We start from the raw sequence: 19,402 nt of genomic DNA, 5'->3' as shown, positions 1-19,402 counted from the left end.
CTCAGCCTCTGCGCTCCGTCCTTGCGGATTAACCTGGGAATTTGCCCGTTATCCCATTAGCAGCTTGAAGGATGCCGGCCGGCCGCGTTTGGTAGAGCTCAGGGGCTGGTCGTCGCTTTGTTACAGCGCAGAGAGGCGGTGGAATATTTTGTTACCCCGACGCGGATGGTCTGGCTGGGCCGTGCTTTGAGCTGGCCCAAAAACTTGTCCCGTCGTGCGGGCGTGGGTCTGCAGCCGCCCTCGGGCAGAGCTGTGGCCGAGACGCGCCGTCCCTGCCTGCCCGTGCCGCCGCTGGAGCGAAGGGGGTGTCCTGGGTCAGCCAGCTGGGCCGTGGCCCTTAGGACTGGGAATCACCTGCCCAAACCCGCTAACGGAGAGGGAGTGGAGCCGGGGGGGTGTGGGAAGGCGCTGCCTCTGTGCTTGCTGGGCTCCTGAATAGGGTGGGGGGCTGGGTGTCCCGGCTGGGCCAAGTGGCTGTTTCAGCCTTGGTTGTAGGGATGAAAATCCCCCCCCAGTAATCCCACCTTTCAACAAGGATAAAGCTGGGATTAGCCTGCCTGAGATGGTTAAGACAGTAGCGTATTGCATAAGCGGTGGTGACCGCCGGGTCCTGCCTGTCCCCTCGGGGAGGGATGAAGCCCCGAGTGCTCTCAGAAGGGACTTGCTGCTCTCTGGACGCTGTTCGTCCTCCCATGGGCAGGAATGGTTTCCTCCTGGTGTCTCTCCCTCTAGGCAGAAGACCCGCCATGCCCAGCAGCCCGTGAGGAAGAGGAGGAGGTGGTCCGTGTGCTGACTCTGCCTCTGCAGGCTCATCACGCCATGGAGAAGATGGAAGAGTTTGTGTATAAGGTATGGGAGCATGCAGCAATCCCACAATCCTAATTTTGGAGTATTAGTGAGGTCTGGATGCCCCAAGCCCGGGGCTCGGGGTGGTGGGAAGGGGCTGGGACGTCTGGGGGAAGCTCCCGGGGCTCTGTGCTGCTCTGCCGGCAGTCTGCCTGGGCCCACTCCCAGCAGCATCTCCTGGGAGCAGTGTGGGAAGGGCATGGCAGCGGCTGGGAGGTGTGAGTGGGGGTTGTGCTCAGCCATGCCGGCCGAGCAGCGACCTGGGGAGCAGCCCTGGTATCCCTGCGGCCCTCTAACGGGGACTGGGAGCACCAGTTGCTGGTTTCACCCAGTGCCTGTGCTCATGGTCACCACATTTTTGTAAGCGGTGGCATCAGCTGAGGGTCAGCCTGGCTCTGTTGCCAGCCAGGACTCCCTCTTCCCTGTGTTCCCCACTGCAGAGAACAGTTGCTTGGGGTTCAGAGCAGTTAAACCTGAGGGTGCAAATCACCTCTGACTCCCTGAGGGGACGTGTGGGGAGCGCTCTGCAGGATGTGGGTGGCTTTAAGGGGTCCCACAGGCTGCTGATGTTGCAAAAGCTGAACTTCCTCTCCCCGAGGCGCCTTACAGGGCCCTTTCAGCCCTGGCTGGGCTTGTTCCGCATGCAGTTTTAGGCTCCTGGGGTGAGTAAACATGAACCTTTGGGCTGGCTTGACGCTCTGGGGGCCACCAGCACAGCTTGGTTATTGCAGGTGTGGGAAGGGCGCTGGCGCGTGATCCCTTACGACGTGCTGCCCGACTGGCTGAAGGACAACGATTACCTCCTGCATGGCCACAGGCCTCCCATGCCGTCCTTCCGAGCCTGCTTCAAGAGCATCTTCCGAATACACACCGAGACGGGCAACATCTGGACGCACTTGCTAGGTGACTGGGGGGGGGTTTGGTAGCCCTGGGGCTAAAGGTGGCCGTTGCCCTCATGCACAGGGTGGCCTTTTATGGCCAGGACTTGCTTGGTGGGGGGTCCCGTTGGGGTTGATGTACCCTGGCCTGGCCCTGTGCTCGCAGGCAGCTGTGGCACGAGGTGCCCAAGAGCTCCAGGCGTTCCTTGGCTGAAGGGAGACCAGGGCGCTTCCTCACAGCGGGGCTCAGCTGCTGTTTGTGGCTTTGCCCGACACTGCAAGAGCTGGATGGAGAAATGTGTCCTGGGTGTAACAGGAAAGCCTCAGAGTGCTTCCTCCAAATCCCAGGGACGATCAGTGGCTCTACACCCCACACCTGACCGTGCCCTTGCTCCCAGCTCTGCTCACCTGCAGTAACAACACCCCCAGGTGTGACTGAGCGCCTCTGGGTGCGCTGCGAGCAGGATACACCCAGGGCCTTGCAGAGCAGAGCCAGGGCTGTGTTTCTCCTGGCTTTTTGCTGAATCCATTCCCTCTCCTTCTGCCTGACTGCCCATTCGGTGTGTTCCCTGCAGGTTTCGTTTTGTTCCTCTGCCTGGGGATCCTGACCATGCTGCGGCCCAACATGTATTTCATGGCTCCTCTCCAGGAGAAGGTGGTGTTCGGGATGTTCTTCCTGGGAGCAGTGCTGTGCCTCAGCTTCTCCTGGCTTTTCCACACTGTCTACTGTCACTCGGAGAAAGTCTCACGGACTTTTTCGAAGTGAGTCAGCACAAGTGTGGTTGTGTGGTCTCACAGGAGGCTCCGAGTTCTCACAGCACTTCCTCTTGGGAAGCGCTGAGTTCCCAAATCTTTTATCCTTGGGGGAAGGGGAGCGTTCACCAAATCCATTGTGGAGCTGAGAGGGAACCACAGCTGCATCCTGAAGGGCTCTGCCCCATGCCTGAGCACCTTAATTCTGTCAGCTAAAATGCCCTCAGGGGGGTTGGGGGGAGACAGGGAACCTGGGAACCTGCCGCTCCCAAGGGAACAGCCCTTGTACCCCTCGCAGCAGTGAAGCAAGGAGGGGTCTTGGTCTCGCTGGGCAGCCGCGGGATGCAGCGGTTTGGCCGTTTTCAGTTTACTGGATGTTTTCAAAAACTCTGGTTTGGATCCAATTTGGATCGAAACCAAATGGAAAGAAACAAAACTAACAGGATTCCTGGCAAAGTGGAAAGGCTGGGAAGTGGCCAGTGCCTCTCCCTGAGGTCGGTGCACAGGCTGCTCTTAGAGTTAAGCTCACATCAGCCTCCGTGGCACAGGCAGAGCAGCAGCAAGGCTTTCAAGTAATATCTTGCTCACACAAGCCTGTCAGAGGCATTTACTTGGGTGCTGCTTGCTGGGAAATCCTGCCGATCTCCTCTGCACAAACCCCAGAGACCCCGCAGGCTCGCGATTGCTGCCGTGCCCTCAGTAGAAACGTCCTTGTGTTGCGGGGAGGGCGCTTGCCGCGGCGGCGGAGGTAACACAGGCAGCTGCATTTTGGTGGGGAAATCGTTCCTGGATCGATAAATCGAAAGCACTTTGCAGTGGGGGAGAACAGTCCAATCCGTAAGCGCAGGGACTCGCGTCCACCGCGTCCTGCTGGGGCGGTTTGAGCGTCCAGCCAGCCCCTGCTCACCTGCCGAGCTCCATGGGTGGCCCCCCAAAGCTGCCCAGGCCCCTTTCCCCTGCCCCACATCCCGTCGAGGACGCCCGAGTGCAGCCCTTATCCCCTCACAGCTCCACCCGCAGGGCTGGGGCGATGCCGTTGGGGTGCAGACCGGAGGGTACCGACACACCGTTACTGAGGGTACACAAGGAGAGGGCTGGATTTTGGGGCTTATCTGTGACTCTCTGTCATTGCACCCTGGCTGCAGGTTGGATTATTCAGGAATTGCACTGCTGATCATGGGGAGCTTTGTCCCGTGGCTCTACTATTCGTTCTACTGCTCTCCACAGCCAAGACTCATCTACCTCTCCATCGTCTGTGTCTTGGGCATCTCTGCCATCATTGTTGCTCAGTGGGACCGGTTTGCCACCCCCAAGCACAGGCAGACAAGAGCAGGTAGGAGATCTCCCTCCTCACCCCGAGTCCCCAGCCCTGTGAGGGCTCCAGGGGGCACTTTGGGAAGATCCCGTTGTGGGGTGGCTCTTCCCATTTGGGAAAACTCAGCACCTGCAGAATTCCTTCCCCCAGAAGGGAGAGTCTCCCTCCTCATCTGTGTGCTGGGGATTTAGATGCTCTGCTGAGCAGAGCCTGAGCTCAGCCTGGCACTCGGCGAGCCTGAGGTTTGGAGCAGGGAGGCAGTGTTTAAAAATAGCCCTGTAAGTGGTGGCTGGGCAGCCTGGGGCTGCGCAGCGTGAAACCGCCTGCTCCGGGAAGCACTTTGGCAGCCTTAGCCTGCAGCTTGCGCAGAGGAGGAGGAAGTCCCCTGCCAGTTGCCCCCCGACACATACTGTTCTTCCCAGAGGCTGCAGTTGCCCCCAGCCCACTCCGTGCTCTCTCCCCCCTGCCTTGCCCCCGCAGATTAACTCGGCCTGGCTGAGCACCACTGAGCGCGGAGAAACGCCGCTGCCCGCCCTCGCCTCCCCCGGGGGGCTCCTGCTGCAGAATGGGACGATGCGGAGCTGGAGGCCAGGCAGTGCTGCTGGCACCAGGTCCCCTCAGAGGGGGAAAGGGGGGGACTGCTAGCCCCTCTGCTCTCCCCCCAGCCACGCTAGTGTTGGCTGCTGGCAGAGATCCCAAGGAGCGAGATCCTGCTGTGAGGATGAGCTGCAGCCCCTCTCGGCTGGTGTCTCACTGCGATGCCGTTTGCTCTCCGCCAAATTAATTAGATGCCAGAGTTGAAAATTTCAGCACTGCTAATTACCATGTTTAGTTCTGGGCCCCTCACCCCAAAAAGGCCACTGAATGACTTGAGCATGTCCAGAGAAGGGCAACGGATCTGGGGCAGGGTCTGGAGCACAGGTCTGCTGGGGAGCAGCTGGGGGAACTGGGGGGGTTTAGTCTGGAGGAGGCTGAGGGGAGACCTCCTGGCCCTCTGCAACTCCCTGCCAGGAGGGGGCAGAGACGGGGGATGAGTCTCTGGAGCCAAGGAGCCAGCGCCAGGCCCCGAGGGAATGGCCTCAAGCTGCCCAGGGCAGGGTCAGGCTGGCTCTGAGGAAGGATTTCTGTGCAGAAGGGGCTGTTGGGCGTTGGAATGGGCTGCCCAGGGCAGGGGGGAGTCCCCGGGATCCCTGGAGGGGTTGAAGAGTCGGGCTGAGCCAGCGCTGAGGGATCTGGAGGAGTTGGGAAGGGTCAGGGTGAGGGTCATGGTTGGGCTGGAGGAGCTTCAGGGTCTCTTCCAACCCGGAGGATTCTATAACTCAGACCTTCCCCTTGAGCTCCAAAGCAGCTTTCACCAAATAAATGGCTCTGGCAAAGCCTCTCCCCAAAGGGGTGGCTGGGGCAGCCGCGTTTCTCACACTCCTGAGGCTTTGGTGTGACCCAAAGGGCCGACACCTCCCGAAAGGGCCATTCTCGTAGCCGGGAGCCGCCGCAGCCCCGTGGCTGTACGAACCCTGGGTGAGCTCCACCCAGCGAGCACTGGGGGTGAGCAATGTTTTGACTGGGACATAGAGCTGTAGATCCCTCACTGTTTGAAGAATAAATGGGGAGGGGATGGGCGGTGTTGGATCATCCAGGACTGAGTGAGGAAAAGCTGCTGGTGCCTCCAAGAGCTTCCCTTTGCACAGGAGCAGGGTGCGAGGTGAGTGGGTCGGTCTCATCCACGCTGAGGTCTCCTCCCCACTGCAGGCGTGTTCCTGGGGCTGGGGCTGAGCGGTGTGGTGCCCACCATGCACTTCACCATCGCCGAGGGCTTCGTGAAAGCCACCACCGTCGGCCAGATGGGCTGGTTCTTCCTCATGGCCGTGATGTACATCACAGGCGCGGGGCTCTACGCCGCCCGCATACCTGAGCGCTTCTTCCCGGGCAAGTTCGACATCTGGGTGAGTGTGGGGGGACAAAGTGGTGAGTGGGGTGCTGGGGATGGGGAGGATGAGCCCCGAGGTGAGGAATAAGGTCGCTGGGGGGGGATCCTGATGTGCCCCAGAGCCAGACCTTGGACGGCTGCTGTGAGCCCACAGGGTGGGCAAAGTACGTGGTGAGGGGGGAGCGGCAAGGTGGGAAATGTGGAGCTCAAAGAACAGTCCTGGGGCAGTGAGGAAGCAGCGAGGAGGAGGAGGAGGTGTTCCCAGCATTGTTTTGTCCCCTTTGGTCTGGGTCTAAAGGGCTTTTTCACTTCCCCGCAGTTTCAGTCACATCAGATCTTCCACGTGCTTGTGGTGGCTGCGGCCTTCGTCCACTTCTACGGGGTGTCGAACCTGCAGGAGTTTCGCTACGGACTCGAAGGGGGGTGCACAGACGACTCTCTCCTCTGAGAGCGCCTGATTTTAGTACAAGCTTCCTAAGTGCTTTTTAAACTCTGTCTTTGCTAAAATCAAAGGAAGACTCAAAACTGTTTGGAGTTGTCGGGTTTGTTTGTTTTTTTTTTTTTAAAGGAAAAAAAAAAAACAGAAAAATTCTTTAGCAAAGTCGTTGACCAAATCCTCACCCCCTTCCCCACGCACATCGCTGGGGCTGAGGGGAGGTGCCACGGCCTCGCCTCCTCCTCCAGACAGTGTTTTAGCTGCACCGGGGTGGTCCGACCCCCCCAGACACGCCGATTCCTGGACGCGGGGGGTGCGGGTACCCTGCTCCCAGCACAGCCCAGCACCCCCTGCCCGCGCTCAGCACCGGAGCGAGCGGAGTCACGCACTACCAGGCCCAGGGCCAGAGATTTTTTTGCATATCCCTCACAGCAGAGCTGCCTTACTGGGGCAGCTCTGCAGCCCCCGGCACTGCTGCCCAGGGCACAGGCACAGATTGATGTAAGTTAAGTTTTAATTGTCTTTTTTTGTTTGTTTGTTTTCCTTGACAAAGTAATGTAAACATAAACGAGAGAATATTTAATATTTAATACTAAGCTTTAAAAAGACTTGCTGCCACCGCAGTGTACTCGGCTCCCTTGCTGTCTGTGGTAGTCAAGGAAGGACAGTGGTTTAGGGGAATGTAGAGCTGCTGTAGCTGATTGAAATAAAAAGGTCAATAGTTCAGTGTCGTGCTGGTGGTGTCAGTCTCGTTTTTTTGGGGTGGGGGCTGCTGCTGGGGGAAGGGCTTGGAGCACCCTGGGAGTGCGTCCCCCTCCAAAGGCAGGACGGGCAGTGAGTCAGGAGACAGCCCCAACAGCTGAAAAACAGGAAACTCTGGGGTGTTGCGAGGAGAGTTCAGGAAACCCTTCCCCGCCTGCCGCCAGGCTGCTGGGCAATGGGACCTGCTGCCACCCCTGTGGGGACCAGGTGGCAAAGAGGCCCAGCAGGTGTGGGGGCAGCAAGGGACACCCCCCATGAGCAGCCTCACGTGTGTGAGGGTGACCAGCCCATGCAGACAGTCAAGGGGGATTAGAGGAGCTGAGCTGAGTAAAGCTCGTCTCAGGCAGCTGAAGCCTGTTACCAGCCCCTGGGCCACTGCTGGTCACCAGTGGCATGTGGCCCTGTTGTCCCCATGGCCCTTTTTGGAGCTGTTTGGGCAGGGCCTGGAGGGAGCCCCCAGGTTCCCCTGCTGCAGATTAACCCCCACCAGGTCCTGCACATCCCCACGTTCCCAGCATGGCCAGTCTGCTCCCAGCCAGAGCACTGGGAGAGGGCACCCAGGGGCTCCAGGCTGTGCCTCAGTGTCAGCCAAGTCCCCTCTCCACAGAGCCCCAGGGACAGCTCAGCAGCACAAGAGCTGGGCTGGAGAACGAAACCCTCACGCTGTGGGCAGATTTGAAACCCTGAGTGCACTAATCCTCTATAAAGAGCAGGGGAAAAGAGACAGTGAATAACTCCCAGATTGGGATGCAGGGGAGGCTCCACAGCCAAGTGTGATTCTCCAAGACCAGAGACTTGCCCACCCCCCTACAGCCGGGGTCTCAACCCAGAACAAGAGAGCACTGACTGGGTGACACAAATCAAGAAAACTGTCTTTAAAATACACCTGAGGAACCAGGTAAGCAGCAAAGTGAGTTGAGCCTTCACACACACACACACAGAGTGCTTTTGTGCTTAAAGGTTTTTGAAAATTACACACCAACAGCAACTACATGAAACAGAACAGTACTGGAGAGGCAAGCCCTGGCAGTCCTGGAGCGGTTCTAGGACAGGCGGGGGGGGGGAAACAGGAAAATGGCACTTTGGCAGGGTGAAGGGACACAGGAGATGGTTGCTTGCGTGCACGCTTCGTACGATCCTAATGCCCCCATTTGTCACCCATGACTGTGACCACTTCTGTGTTATTTTCACCCTCTCCTCCTACTACATGGGTCTGAGTTTCCTGACGGAGTGCAGAGATCAATCTCCTTCCTGGGCAGAGGAAAAGCCATGAAGCAACTCAGATAATATTACCCAAGTCTGTCTGAATAGAGATATTCTACCAGGAACCGCCAGCAAGCCACAGTATTAACAGAAAATGCTGTTATGACTTAAGGGGGAACACGCCTCCACAACTGGAGATGAAGAACAAAAACTGAAGTTTAAGATCTAAAACACAGAGCAGATGGTTTAGCTGTGCTTAGGACCGGAGCTGAGGTGAAAAGGCCAGAGGCTGTGCTGGCAGCGGGCAGGCAGGTGCAGCGCTCCCCCTCCAGCCCCACAGCACTCTGTGGGCTCTGCTCGGGGCTCCTGCACGTCTCCCCGCAGCCCTGGCAGGCAAAACTGCTTCTGGTGTTCCCTTCCACGCCTGCTGCAAAAGCCACAGCAAGCAGCAGCTGCTGCGAAGAATTAGTTTGCTGCCACCTCTCGCTAAAAGGGCTCAAAGCCTGGCAGGTTTCGGGGAGGGCAGCGGTGCTGCAGCCCACGAATCCACAAAAGGCAGATTCTGCTTTAACCAAAGAACTTGGGCTGCACGGCAAAAGCGTAGAAAACAAAGAACAGCAGTGAAATATATACTGCTGGAAGTAATTTTCACTGGCTTGCACGTTCTGCCAGTAACATTCACTCTGGGAATGTAAAACTGCGTGTAGATGAACTCTTCCTTAAGCTGAAATATGTGTGGCAACCTAAACTCGACGAGTGAGAGGCTAAACTCCAGCTGCACCCGCTGCGGCTGGTCAGTGCCACATCCCAGAGAAGGCTCCAAAGACTTTCACTCCAGTCCGTGTCCAAAGGATGACAAGACTCCGTTTGGTTCTTGTCTTAAATCTCCATGTATTCTATCAGACACGTATTAACATTACAGCAATGGAATCTATCATGAATAAATAGATTTGTCATCTTCTAAAAGTTCTCCTGTGCAGCTTTACACTGGAAAGTGCTGAAGGTCCTCTTGGCACGGTTTGTGTAAGAGACTACCCCCGGTGTAAAGACATACCCATCTTGGTCCTCCAGCATTTGAAATCACAGCTCAGGTAGAGTGTGAACCAGGAGAATGAGGATAATCACTGGTACTGTCTGTAGTCGCCAAATGGAGAGGGCTGCAACTGGGAGGGGTCTTCTGAAAGCTGAGGGCCTGCAAATAAGCAAGCAAGAAAAAAGCAAATAATAAATACCAAAAGACAAGAGATTCTTCCTGCTAACAGCATGAAACACATTCACAGCATTTTTAATATAAATCCCCTCTACAATTAATGAAGCCAATAACAAGACTTCATATTTGATTTTTCTTCACTCAAAGTTCAAGAGCTTTATGCATTGACGAGTGTCAGTTCAGTAAGGACCATATTTTTATCTCCTTTATTAATGGGGAAAGGAATCAGAGCAGTGCCAGGGAAACCTTTTCAGTCACCTGAAGGAGCCGGATGCCCGTGCCTTATTGCCCTTCAGCTGAACTTAGCCACTCTGTCAAGGTTTACCCCCAGTAACTTGCCCGACAATAAAGCAAACCAGTGAAACGGAACAAATCATTGTGGAGTCGGCTTCCCAGCTCCTCTTACCGACGTGCTGCTGGAGGGAAGCAATACGCTCCCTGTACGCCAACTGCAGCGAGAATAAATCCTAACAGACAGATGATACCCCTTCTCTAAAGCAGATTAACTTTAAAATGTCTTTGTATTAAGAACAGAAATTGTTATAGTTTAGATTGAACAAAGAATGTCAGTGAACAAACCTGAGAGAGGAAGCCTCTCATGAATTAGTGGCCTGCTATTAATCCTTTCAACACCAGTTTTTGTCTGTATTCCTCCCAAAATAAGGTAGAGTCACAGTGTTATTAAGTATTTTCCCTCGACAAGTATTTACACAAAGTGTTATCAACTCAGCTGACACCTCAGCATGCATTTTAGGGGGGAAAAAAAAAAAAAGGATCTAGTTTTTGAAGCAGTTTAGAAAAAAAACACCACCCCCACCCCTCTTGGAAAAGTTTTATTTGTATCCACCTGCTGATCTTGATCACCTCACTGAAACCAGGGTTGTCTGAGGGGTCTGGAGCACAGGTCTGCTGGGGAGCGGCTGAGGGAACTGGGGGGGTTCAGTCTGGAGGAGGCTGAGGGGAGACCTCCTGGCCCTCTGCAACTCCCTGACAGGCCGCATCAGGGGCCAGGGCAGAGGACAGGAACAGCAGGGACATCGCTGCCTTCAGCCACGCAGCCTCCCGTCACCCAGTGGGAAGGAGCTGATGACACTCTTGTGCCGTCACAGAAACGTGCGGCTCCTCCTTGACTTTCTACAGGCTTGGAAGCTGGCAACCGGCAGAGCAGATTCGCTCTGGGGTAAGAGCAGTGACTGACTGCAAGAGGTACGTTAGCAGAGACTGCACTACAGGAGCCTTGTGATACCACAGTCCGGTGGCTCCTTACCGTTTGGAAATTGTGTGGAGGCAAATCTTGTTAACAGAATGCCAGCTCCTTCAATTAAAGCTAGGAGAATTCCTCCCATGGCTGCCGATCCGACCATCGCAACAGGTCCATCTGAAAACAGAAAGCACAAAACAACACCTTTTACCTCTTTGGTGCATTACTTTGCCTATTATAGCTCTCTTTCTTTAGTTATCATCTTTCCTATAAGTAGACTCAGAAGCAATAATTTTGCATCTGTTAAGCCTCATTAGCATCACCAATAAAAGGATAATTCCTGGGCAGCTTCCCCCCACCCCCTCAGGAAACAAAGGAACACTGATAATGTTTGAGAACATAATTATTACTTTCATAAGCACAGGACAAAAGTTTCAGATTATCTTTCAATTTTTCTGACAAAGTAAATTCCAATTTAGGCGTCACAGACTGTTGCTTCACTACAACAATGAGAACTGTATGTTTAGAATACGGAAGTTTTTGAGTTCATGTCCTCAGTTTCTTACTTCTTGCAGCTAATATGGCTCCAGTCAGGGCTCCACTCGTGATCGAATTCCACGGATCTTCTTTCCCTCTCATTCTGACCATACTGCAGTCAATCATGGAGAAGAGACCTCCCCAGACAGCAAAGCTACCTGTTCAAAAATAAACAAAAACCAGTTTAGAGAAAGCAGACAAGCGAGCCATGCTGCAGCCTTAAAACCACGAGATGGTGTGGTACAAGCGCGCTTGCTTTCAGACATGGAAGTGTGTTCAAGCTCACAAAGAACCAAACACAGGTTAAAATCAATACTGAGAAAAATTCTCAACTTGCCATGTGACACACGTATTCCATATCCATTTTGGATATAATAATTTATATTTAATGATGGGGAGGTTATCAAACAGCGATTATAATGGAACTTCCATCCTAATAAAGTCAGATTAGCTCAGAAAACTTTCAGAATTTTCACTTTTTAAATGTATTTCCTCATAGAGAATGATGCAGAGTAATTGCACACCTTACCCTAACCCTGCTCCTGGCATCACAGATCAGTACTGGTCAGTACTGTACAGCAGACGCAGAGACTGCCCCAGTTTTCAGAATGCAAATTCTGAAGTCCTTTAACAATAATGTGTATCATAAATTAAAAGATCTCCCGACTCATTTTGGGAAAACTACTATTTAAAGTAAGTCCAGCACTCCTTAATTTGAGGTGTCTTAATGCCTTACACAGGCTTAATACCAGCTAAAAACCGGAGGTGGGATCCCTCTCCGCACAGTCTGCAGCCCTAGAGCCCTTCCAGCCCGTGGCCCTGACTTGTTCAAGTAGTTCTGCTGCAGCTGATGTTTCCCTGCTCCAAACCACTCTCCCATTTTCTCCTTCTTTAATGCATTAATGTAATTTGCCCATCCGAACAGCCTCAGGGCACAGGGAACAGCTCACGACATCATTTCGACTCAAGCTGCTGTTTTGTGATTTTTAGATTTTTACACACAAAATTCTCTTCACAAAAATGACTGACGTTTGCTGAGCTGACCCCAGGGGAACAGTCTGAAATCCTACCCAGACCCACCCATCCACTTCATTGTTCCTCCAAGCCTGATCCTTTCTTTTAACGAGTCAGGTTTATTTATTTTAAACCCCTGCCCACAATGCACAGGCTCCCAGGCAGCTCTGCACAGAGCTGGTTAAAACATGACAAAATTATTAACCCTGGCTTACCACTCCATGAACACAAGCATATTTCCTCCACACCTAAACTAATTCTGGATGCATCAGAACTGTATTTACTCATCACATAGACTGACAAACCCTTCTGAAAATCAGGTGGCCCACAGCTCCAGTGTCACTGCACTTGTACCACGTTATATTCCCAAACTGGGTTATCTACCAACAGTCGACTGACTGCAGCAACAAGACAAAATTAATTACCTCCCAGTTGTGGAGCTCTTGTTTTAATAGCTGTCAAACTTCCCCGCAGCCGGTGGTTTACACCCTACAATAGAAGATAAATGACAGTTAAAATAGAAGAGGGAAGTCTTACAGCCAATCCGACTGCATATAGTAAAATCTTGCCAGAGGCCCAACATATTTCTAAGCACTCTCAAGGGCTGCGGTCAGGAGCTGACAGAAGCTGCATTTTACAGATATTTTAGTATTTATCACTCCCTTATAATATACTCGTCAACTACAGAAGTGAATTACAGCCATCAAGCATTAAACAATTCAAGTCCAAAGTCTGTTTGAGTGGCCTAGTGGGGACTGAAGGAGACATTTAAAGTAACATTTCAGCGAGGTAAGCATATTTGTATTTCACATGTATCATTTCTTTGTTCCTGTCTGATGCCAGGACACCAACAGAGCAAAGAGCAGCATCAGGTGCAGGTAACTGCAGGGAGGAAACTGTCCGTGCAGAACAGGGACATCCACCCAGCGGAAGAGTGCCACGGGCTGCCTTAGAGGAAAACCACACGCTGTTACATTTCCAGCAGTATTTTATTTCAGTAAAACCACCTCAACCCTGTTGCAGATGCCCACAGAGCAGGAGCACTGCGCTGGGCTGGCAGCAGCAATCTCACTAGTTGTCCCAAAGTCAGATGTTCCTGCTGGTCAGGTGGAGTATTTAGTCCTTGTCTCATCAGCCCAGTCTCAGTAGCTAAGAGAAGCAAGTAATTCAGCGCCTAAACACAGCGGTGAGGCTTCCAGAGTCCAACACCAAACACGTCATCCAGGACCCCACCAGGGAAGGTTCAGACTAGATCTGAGGAAGGATTTCTGTGCAGAAGGGGCTGTTGGGCGTTGGAATGGGCTGCCCAGGGCAGGGGGGGAGTCCCCATCCCTGGGGGGGTTGAAGAGTCGGGCTGACCCAGCGCTGAGGGATCTGGGGGAGTTGGGAAGGGTCAGGGTGAGGGTCATGGTTGGGCTGGAGGAGCTTCAAGGGCTTTTCCAACCTCGAGGATTCTGGGATTCTGTGAATTATGACAAGGTATTTTCCTACACTTTAAGAAGATTTAAAGAACATAGACTCAAGTTTTAGTTTTGATACAAGCACTTAGAAGTGTGGACAGACTTATTTAATAAGTTTTAAGCAAAATTAAGAGTGTAGTTAAGCATATAATCCTTTTCATGTTAAGTGTCTGCAGGATATGACTAGTTTGGAAACAATTATTTATTGAAAAAACTTACCTCAAACCGATGGTTTATTAAATGTCACACAGTAACACTAAGAAACACTCAAGAAAAACCCCTTTTATGTGAAGCCAGAGAAAAGTTTGAACACACATGTTCAAGCAGAAATTGGATCTTATCAAGTGTCCCTACAACAGGCTCACAGTCAAAGTTTTGCAGCAGAAATCCTGAAAGTGATAACTGACCTGCATCAGCTAAAGTTTAACTTTCTTGTTTAAGTGCAGAAGCGTGCGTAAACATAACCTGACTATCAAAAAAAAATCCAGCTAATAAAAAAATGTTAATAATTAAATAGATTAATTAGAGAAAATAATATCCCCTAATATAAATCCAAAGGAGAGAAAAAATATTTCTCTGAGTGTCTTTCCATTTCATAAAAGAAAGGGAGAGGGTAGGCCAGAGGAGGAAGAACAGCCCAGGCTTCACACATCTTGACATGCAGACAGAACCAAAGGCAAAAGATCAGCCAAGACGGTAATTTTCTGCTTCATTCTCTGCTTCCCCCATCCTAAGGGAGATGTCTCTCAGCAAGGGAGGGCGGTCGGCTGCCAGCATCCCACTGTTGCCACCAGATCAAAGAGAGGGAAGCAGAACTTTTACCCAGAAAGATGAAGGCCCCATCTGGATCCGGAGCCGTTCACCAGATGCACCCGCCTGGTGCCTGGTTTGGATTAAGGCCATTAACCAGTGCTCCTCACTGCACAGGGACTGCTTCTCCTTTACCTTCGGCTGGCCAGGTTCACTGTCGATGGGCAAGAAGCAGGACTGCACTCTGAAGGCACTCTCAAATGTTTTTACTTACCACTGGGGAATTTCTGAACCCCTTGATAGCTTGGAAAATGCCACCTCCTATCGCTCCCATCGTGAAAGCACCTCCGCAGTCATCTACTATCCTCCAGGGACTATAAAGAAAAATAAAGATGAGAATACTAAATTCCATCATGTTAAACTGTGCAACTAACTGTAATGGATCCACCACTCATGCACTGAGTGTAACTGGAGTGAAAATCAAGCCTGCCAGCTGTGCGGTCTCGCATCCAGCTCGTGGAGCAGACATCAACAAAACAGGGGGACGGGTAATATTACAGGAAAACAAACTCAACCTTTGCCGAGAGTCTATCAACCCATCTCCCGAGAGTGGTAAGCATCAAATATACAGAAGAACTGCTTGAACTCCTCACAGAAGGCAGAGAGATGTTTTTCCATCATGGAAAACTGCAGAATTCCAGCTCTGTCCTACTTACAGAGTGCAAATAGCTGTGAATTTACTGTTCTCATTCTTGTCTTGATCTACAGAAAACTCCAGTGGCAAATTCAATGAGACTAAGTTCACAGCTGGCACAAAACATCACTTTCCTGAATTACTCATGCTTTTCATTAGTTCTGGTTATTTAAATGAGAGACTTCAAAGTCATCTTTCATTTAAACTGAAAAGGTTTTCCCTGATGCATCCTGGATCTTTGAAGTTCACTCCAACAGAACGCAGACCTAGTCAGAGGTCCATAAGGCCACAACTCCTGCCTCCAACAACATAAAGCGTCAAATGTTTCCGACCAGCGAGCACAAGCTTTGCAACACAAAGAGCACCCTCCTCGCAGCAAACACTTCCAACACCAGTGAGACGAGCTTTCATTTGGGGTTCAAAACCACTGCCAAGCACTAGAGCCTTGTAACTCTCCATCACTAAACAGAACTCCTAAACTAGGTGAGCACTAACCTGGTATTAACCTCTGTTGCCACTGCTTGTAAATTTGAAGCATAAAATAACAAAGTTGTTTTGTTTCTTGAATCTTTTATCAAAATCTTAAGGCAGAAGCCAGGCACTCGGACGATTTTAACTCTTGCACTGGCAACAATCAGCAAACCCAGCATAAACCAGACTACACCAGCATGCGGCAATGCGGCAAGCTGTGTTCACATTAGCAAATTACAGATATGAGCCTCCGATTTCACCCTGAATTTCATGTTTCTGTTCTTGAGGACTCCCTACAGCATCTGGCTCCTGCACGTAAGAATACAACTTCACTGATCCGTTTTGAATCTGCCACTCTTCTGCTTCACAGCATAAGCTAACGCTCTGCTGCTCTAAGGAGTGAAAAACATCGTCTCTTTTCCCCAGACCCCTCGCTGCACTGCATATTTTGTCATGAGGTGTTTCGTTTCTTACTGAAAAAAAGGTCTAAAATTTGCAGTCCCTCCTCCTACACGTTCTCCCAGGCTCCTCACTTTCATGACCTACTTCTGAGTCTCTCCTTAGCTCCGCAGTTGCTCTAATGAGAGCACACAGCCAGCTCTGCACGCCTCAGAAATGAAGGTAAATTGCTTGTTTGCACACCTGGCCTCGTTCACTTGTTCCTTTGCTTTGCTTTTCCACCTTGGCAGAGCTTGGCTGTTCCAAACACACCAGAAGCCACCCAAACATCACCACTGATCTCCCCAAGTGACAGCCACATCCAGGTCCCAAACCCACAGTGATTCAGAAAACAGTGGAAGGATTGTACATTACCCCATCACACATCACTCTTCTTACTTATTGCCTTGTCTTTCATCTCATACTCCTTACAAATGCCCTCCAGCTTTGCTTAACTTAAATAATTTAGTCCCATTTCACATTTTATTTTCCTTCCTGTTTCCTGCATTTAATGATCAGGAAAACATTACAGGCACACTGTTGTCAGATACGCCAAGATGAAAAGAGACTAACACTTTCTTCTCAGGATTTTTTTGTTCTTTTGTTCTTCTCCACATCTCCTGTCCAGATTTTGATCTACTCTCTTATGAATAAAACATCTCATCACAACTCTCTTCCTTCGTTAACTTGCTAACACTGTTCTTGTTAAAAGGCTTTCTGGAAATCCAAATAGATTATGTAAAGCGGTCTTCCTTTACCCACAAGGGCAAAGAATTCCAATTTAGCAAATCATGACTGTTCTTTACAGAAGCTTCATTAATTAGACCCCAATCATGGAATGCTTTCCTAGACTTTTTCCATCTTTAACCTTGCTTCAGATGTTAAGATCATTAACTGTCACCTTTGGGGTTCTTAATTTTCCTTTTAAACTATCCTTCAAGCCTCTTCAGATGCAGCTTTTAAATGAGAAAACATCTTTGATACCAGCACAGCCATTTCATGTGTCAGCTCCTTGGAACTCCCGGAGAGACGCTGTGTGCATCTGAAAGCCCACACAAAACACTCCACAGTTCCTGGCACTGCTTGACCTCAGTAGAGGAAAGAATCAGAAGAGAATAGACAAGATTATTCTATTATTAATTTGGCACTTGATCTACAAGCTTAATGTTACCATTAATTGTTCCCCTGACTTTAAGGCAACACCTCACAGCAGCGAGACGATGTGCTCGCTGCTTTGCACAAGATAAGGTTGGATTCCTACTCCTGACGGCAACTGAGATCACTTAGAGATGAGGAGAGCAGAGGCCAGGACTTCATTTATGCCAGAGTCCCCAGGCCGCCACATACCAGCTCGAATGACCATCAAGGCTGAAGATAACCCTCACCTCAGAAGGAGCTACAGTGGCTCACAGCACCATTTGGCTTGATAAAAAGAGGAGAGAATGGCAGGGCCAGCAGAGTGAGGAGAGCCAGCAGGCGCCAGGCCAGCTCTGACTGCCCGTGAGCCAAGACCCTCACTCAGAGCAAGGAATCATCCCTCCAAGCTCCACGGTTGCCGGCAGCCCTCCTAACGGCCGATGAACTACTAGAGTCAGAGGCCACCGCGTTTTAAATAAACAAAGCTGCTGCCCTTTCTCAGCGCTGACGGTTCAGCAGGGCCCCAGCGTGACACCGGCTCTGCTGCAGAAGGGGCAGCGCTTCATCCTCGTCCTCGAAGCGTTGTGACACACCAGCCTGACCAGCCGGACCTCTGCCTCCCCGCTCAGCCACTCAGGCCGATAACGATCCACACTTCTAAGGAAGGTGACTGCTACGCAAACTTCAGCCAGGTCCTACAGTGTCACCTCCCAGCGAGGTCACAGCACTGCCAGTAACATCAGCTCCCAGCTGAAACCCCCAACGTTGCTGAGGAGAGGGGGGGGAAGATAACTGGGTGACTTGCAGCAAAATAGCTGCAAAAAAGCCCCAAGAGCCCCCCTACAGCTTAGCAGCAAAATAACCCTATCACATGACCCCACCGAAGGGATAATCAGATTACCTTGAGCCCACTGCAATCAATCAATCGATTAAATTTATTTTTCTTATGTCCCAAACTTTGTGCTGTAGAAAGGCAGAGCTGATATTTATGGAAAACCTTAAAAATGCGGCAGCAGAGCAATCTGCAAAACTCTGGGAAAAGTCTCATGAACAGTTGCGAAGAGGTGAGCTGAATGTTCTATACTTAAAATCCTAAGCCTCAACTTTAATTTGAATGTTTTGTGACTACAAATAAAACCTTTAGGTTGCAACCAGCGCGGCTGTGAACGCTCACAGAGAGGCTGCAGAAGCGGGAGGGGGTTTCGATGCCGGCAGCTGAGCGGTAAGGCTGCCTGCGCGGCCGGGCCGCTGCGCTCCCGCCCCACGGGAGCGGGGGAAGGAATTCTGCAGGTGCTGAGTTTTCCCAAATGGGAAGAGCCACCCCACAACGGGATCTTCCCAAAGTGCCCCCTGGAGCCCTCACAGGGCTGGGGACTCGGGGTGAGGAGGGAGATCTCCTACCTGCTCTTGTCTGCCTGTGCTTGGGGGTGGCAAACCGGTCCCACTGAGCAACAATGATGGCAGAGATGCCCAAGACACAGACGATGGAGAGGTAGATGAGTCTTGGCTGTGGAGAGCAGTAGAACGAATAGTAGAGCCACGGGACAAAGCTCCCCATGATCAGCAGTGCAATTCCTGAATAATCCAACCTGCAGCCAGGGTGCAATGACAGAGAGTCACAGATAAGCCCCAAAATCCAGCCCTCTCCTTGTGTACCCTCAGTAACGGTGTGTCGGTACCCTCCGGTCTGCACCCCAACGGCATCGCCCCAGCCCTGCGGGTGGAGCTGTGAGGGGATAAGGGCTGCACTCGGGCGTCCTCGACGGGATGTGGGGCAGGGGAAAGGGGCCTGGGCAGCTTTGGGGGGCCACCCATGGAGCTCGGCAGGTGAGCAGGGGCTGGCTGGACGCTCAAACCGCCCCAGCAGGACGCGGTGGACGCGAGTCCCTGCGCTTACGGATTGGACTGTTCTCCCCCACTGCAAAGTGCTTTCGATTTATCGATCCAGGAACGATTTCCCCACCAAAATGCAGCTGCCTGTGTTACCTCCGCCGCCGCGGCAAGCGCCCTCCCCGCAACACAAGGACGTTTCTACTGAGGGCACGGCAGCAATCGCGAGCCTGCGGGGTCTCTGGGGTTTGTGCAGAGGAGATCGGCAGGATTTCCCAGCAAGCAGCACCCAAGTAAATGCCTCTGACAGGCTTGTGTGAGCAAGATATTACTTGAAAGCCTTGCTGCTGCTCTGCCTGTGCCACGGAGGCTGATGTGAGCTTAACTCTAAGAGCAGCCTGTGCACCGACCTCAGGGAGAGGCACTGGCCACTTCCCAGCCTTTCCACTTTGCCAGGAATCCTGTTAGTTTTGTTTCTTTCCATTTGGTTTCGATCCAAATTGGATCCAAACCAGAGTTTTTGAAAACATCCAGTAAACT

At 51.8% G+C, this 19,402-nt stretch overlaps 3 protein-coding genes across 4 annotated transcripts in view; 1 reads left to right on the top strand and 2 right to left on the bottom strand.

Moving 5' to 3' along the window:
- Positions 1–437, bottom strand: part of LOC113489037 (tetraspanin-18-like) — a 4,841-nt gene extending 4,404 nt beyond the window's left edge. For both annotated transcript variants that reach the window (XM_026864527.1, XM_026864529.1), the window contains exon 1: positions 34–437. The gene's annotated coding sequence lies outside the window, so the exon portion shown is untranslated. The remainder of the gene's footprint in view (positions 1–33) is intronic.
- A 166-nt stretch (positions 438–603) lies between these two features.
- ADIPOR1 (adiponectin receptor 1) lies at positions 604–6,315 on the top strand. Its single transcript, XM_026864530.1, has 6 exons — positions 604–849; positions 1,578–1,749; positions 2,300–2,486; positions 3,623–3,810; positions 5,542–5,735; positions 6,039–6,315. The coding sequence occupies exons 1-6, from the start codon at positions 820–822 to the stop codon at positions 6,165–6,167; spliced, it is 900 nt and encodes a 299-aa protein (XP_026720331.1). The 5' UTR covers positions 604–819; the 3' UTR covers positions 6,168–6,315.
- On the bottom strand, positions 6,285–14,697 carry TIMM17A (translocase of inner mitochondrial membrane 17A). The gene is made up of 5 exons (XM_026864534.1): positions 14,567–14,697; positions 12,508–12,571; positions 11,098–11,226; positions 10,598–10,708; positions 6,285–9,312 (listed from the first exon to the last, which is right to left on the bottom strand). The coding sequence occupies exons 1-5, from the start codon at positions 14,624–14,626 to the stop codon at positions 9,242–9,244; spliced, it is 435 nt and encodes a 144-aa protein (XP_026720335.1). The 5' UTR covers positions 14,627–14,697; the 3' UTR covers positions 6,285–9,241.
- Positions 14,698–19,402: the final 4,705 nt, after the last annotated feature.

The sequence above is a fragment of the Athene cunicularia genome (assembly GCF_003259725.1).
Source record: "Athene cunicularia isolate RWA chromosome 26 unlocalized genomic scaffold, athCun1 chr26_part2, whole genome shotgun sequence".
Lineage (NCBI taxonomy): Eukaryota > Metazoa > Chordata > Aves > Strigiformes > Strigidae > Athene > Athene cunicularia.
This window is presented reverse-complemented; position numbering and strand designations above follow the sequence as displayed.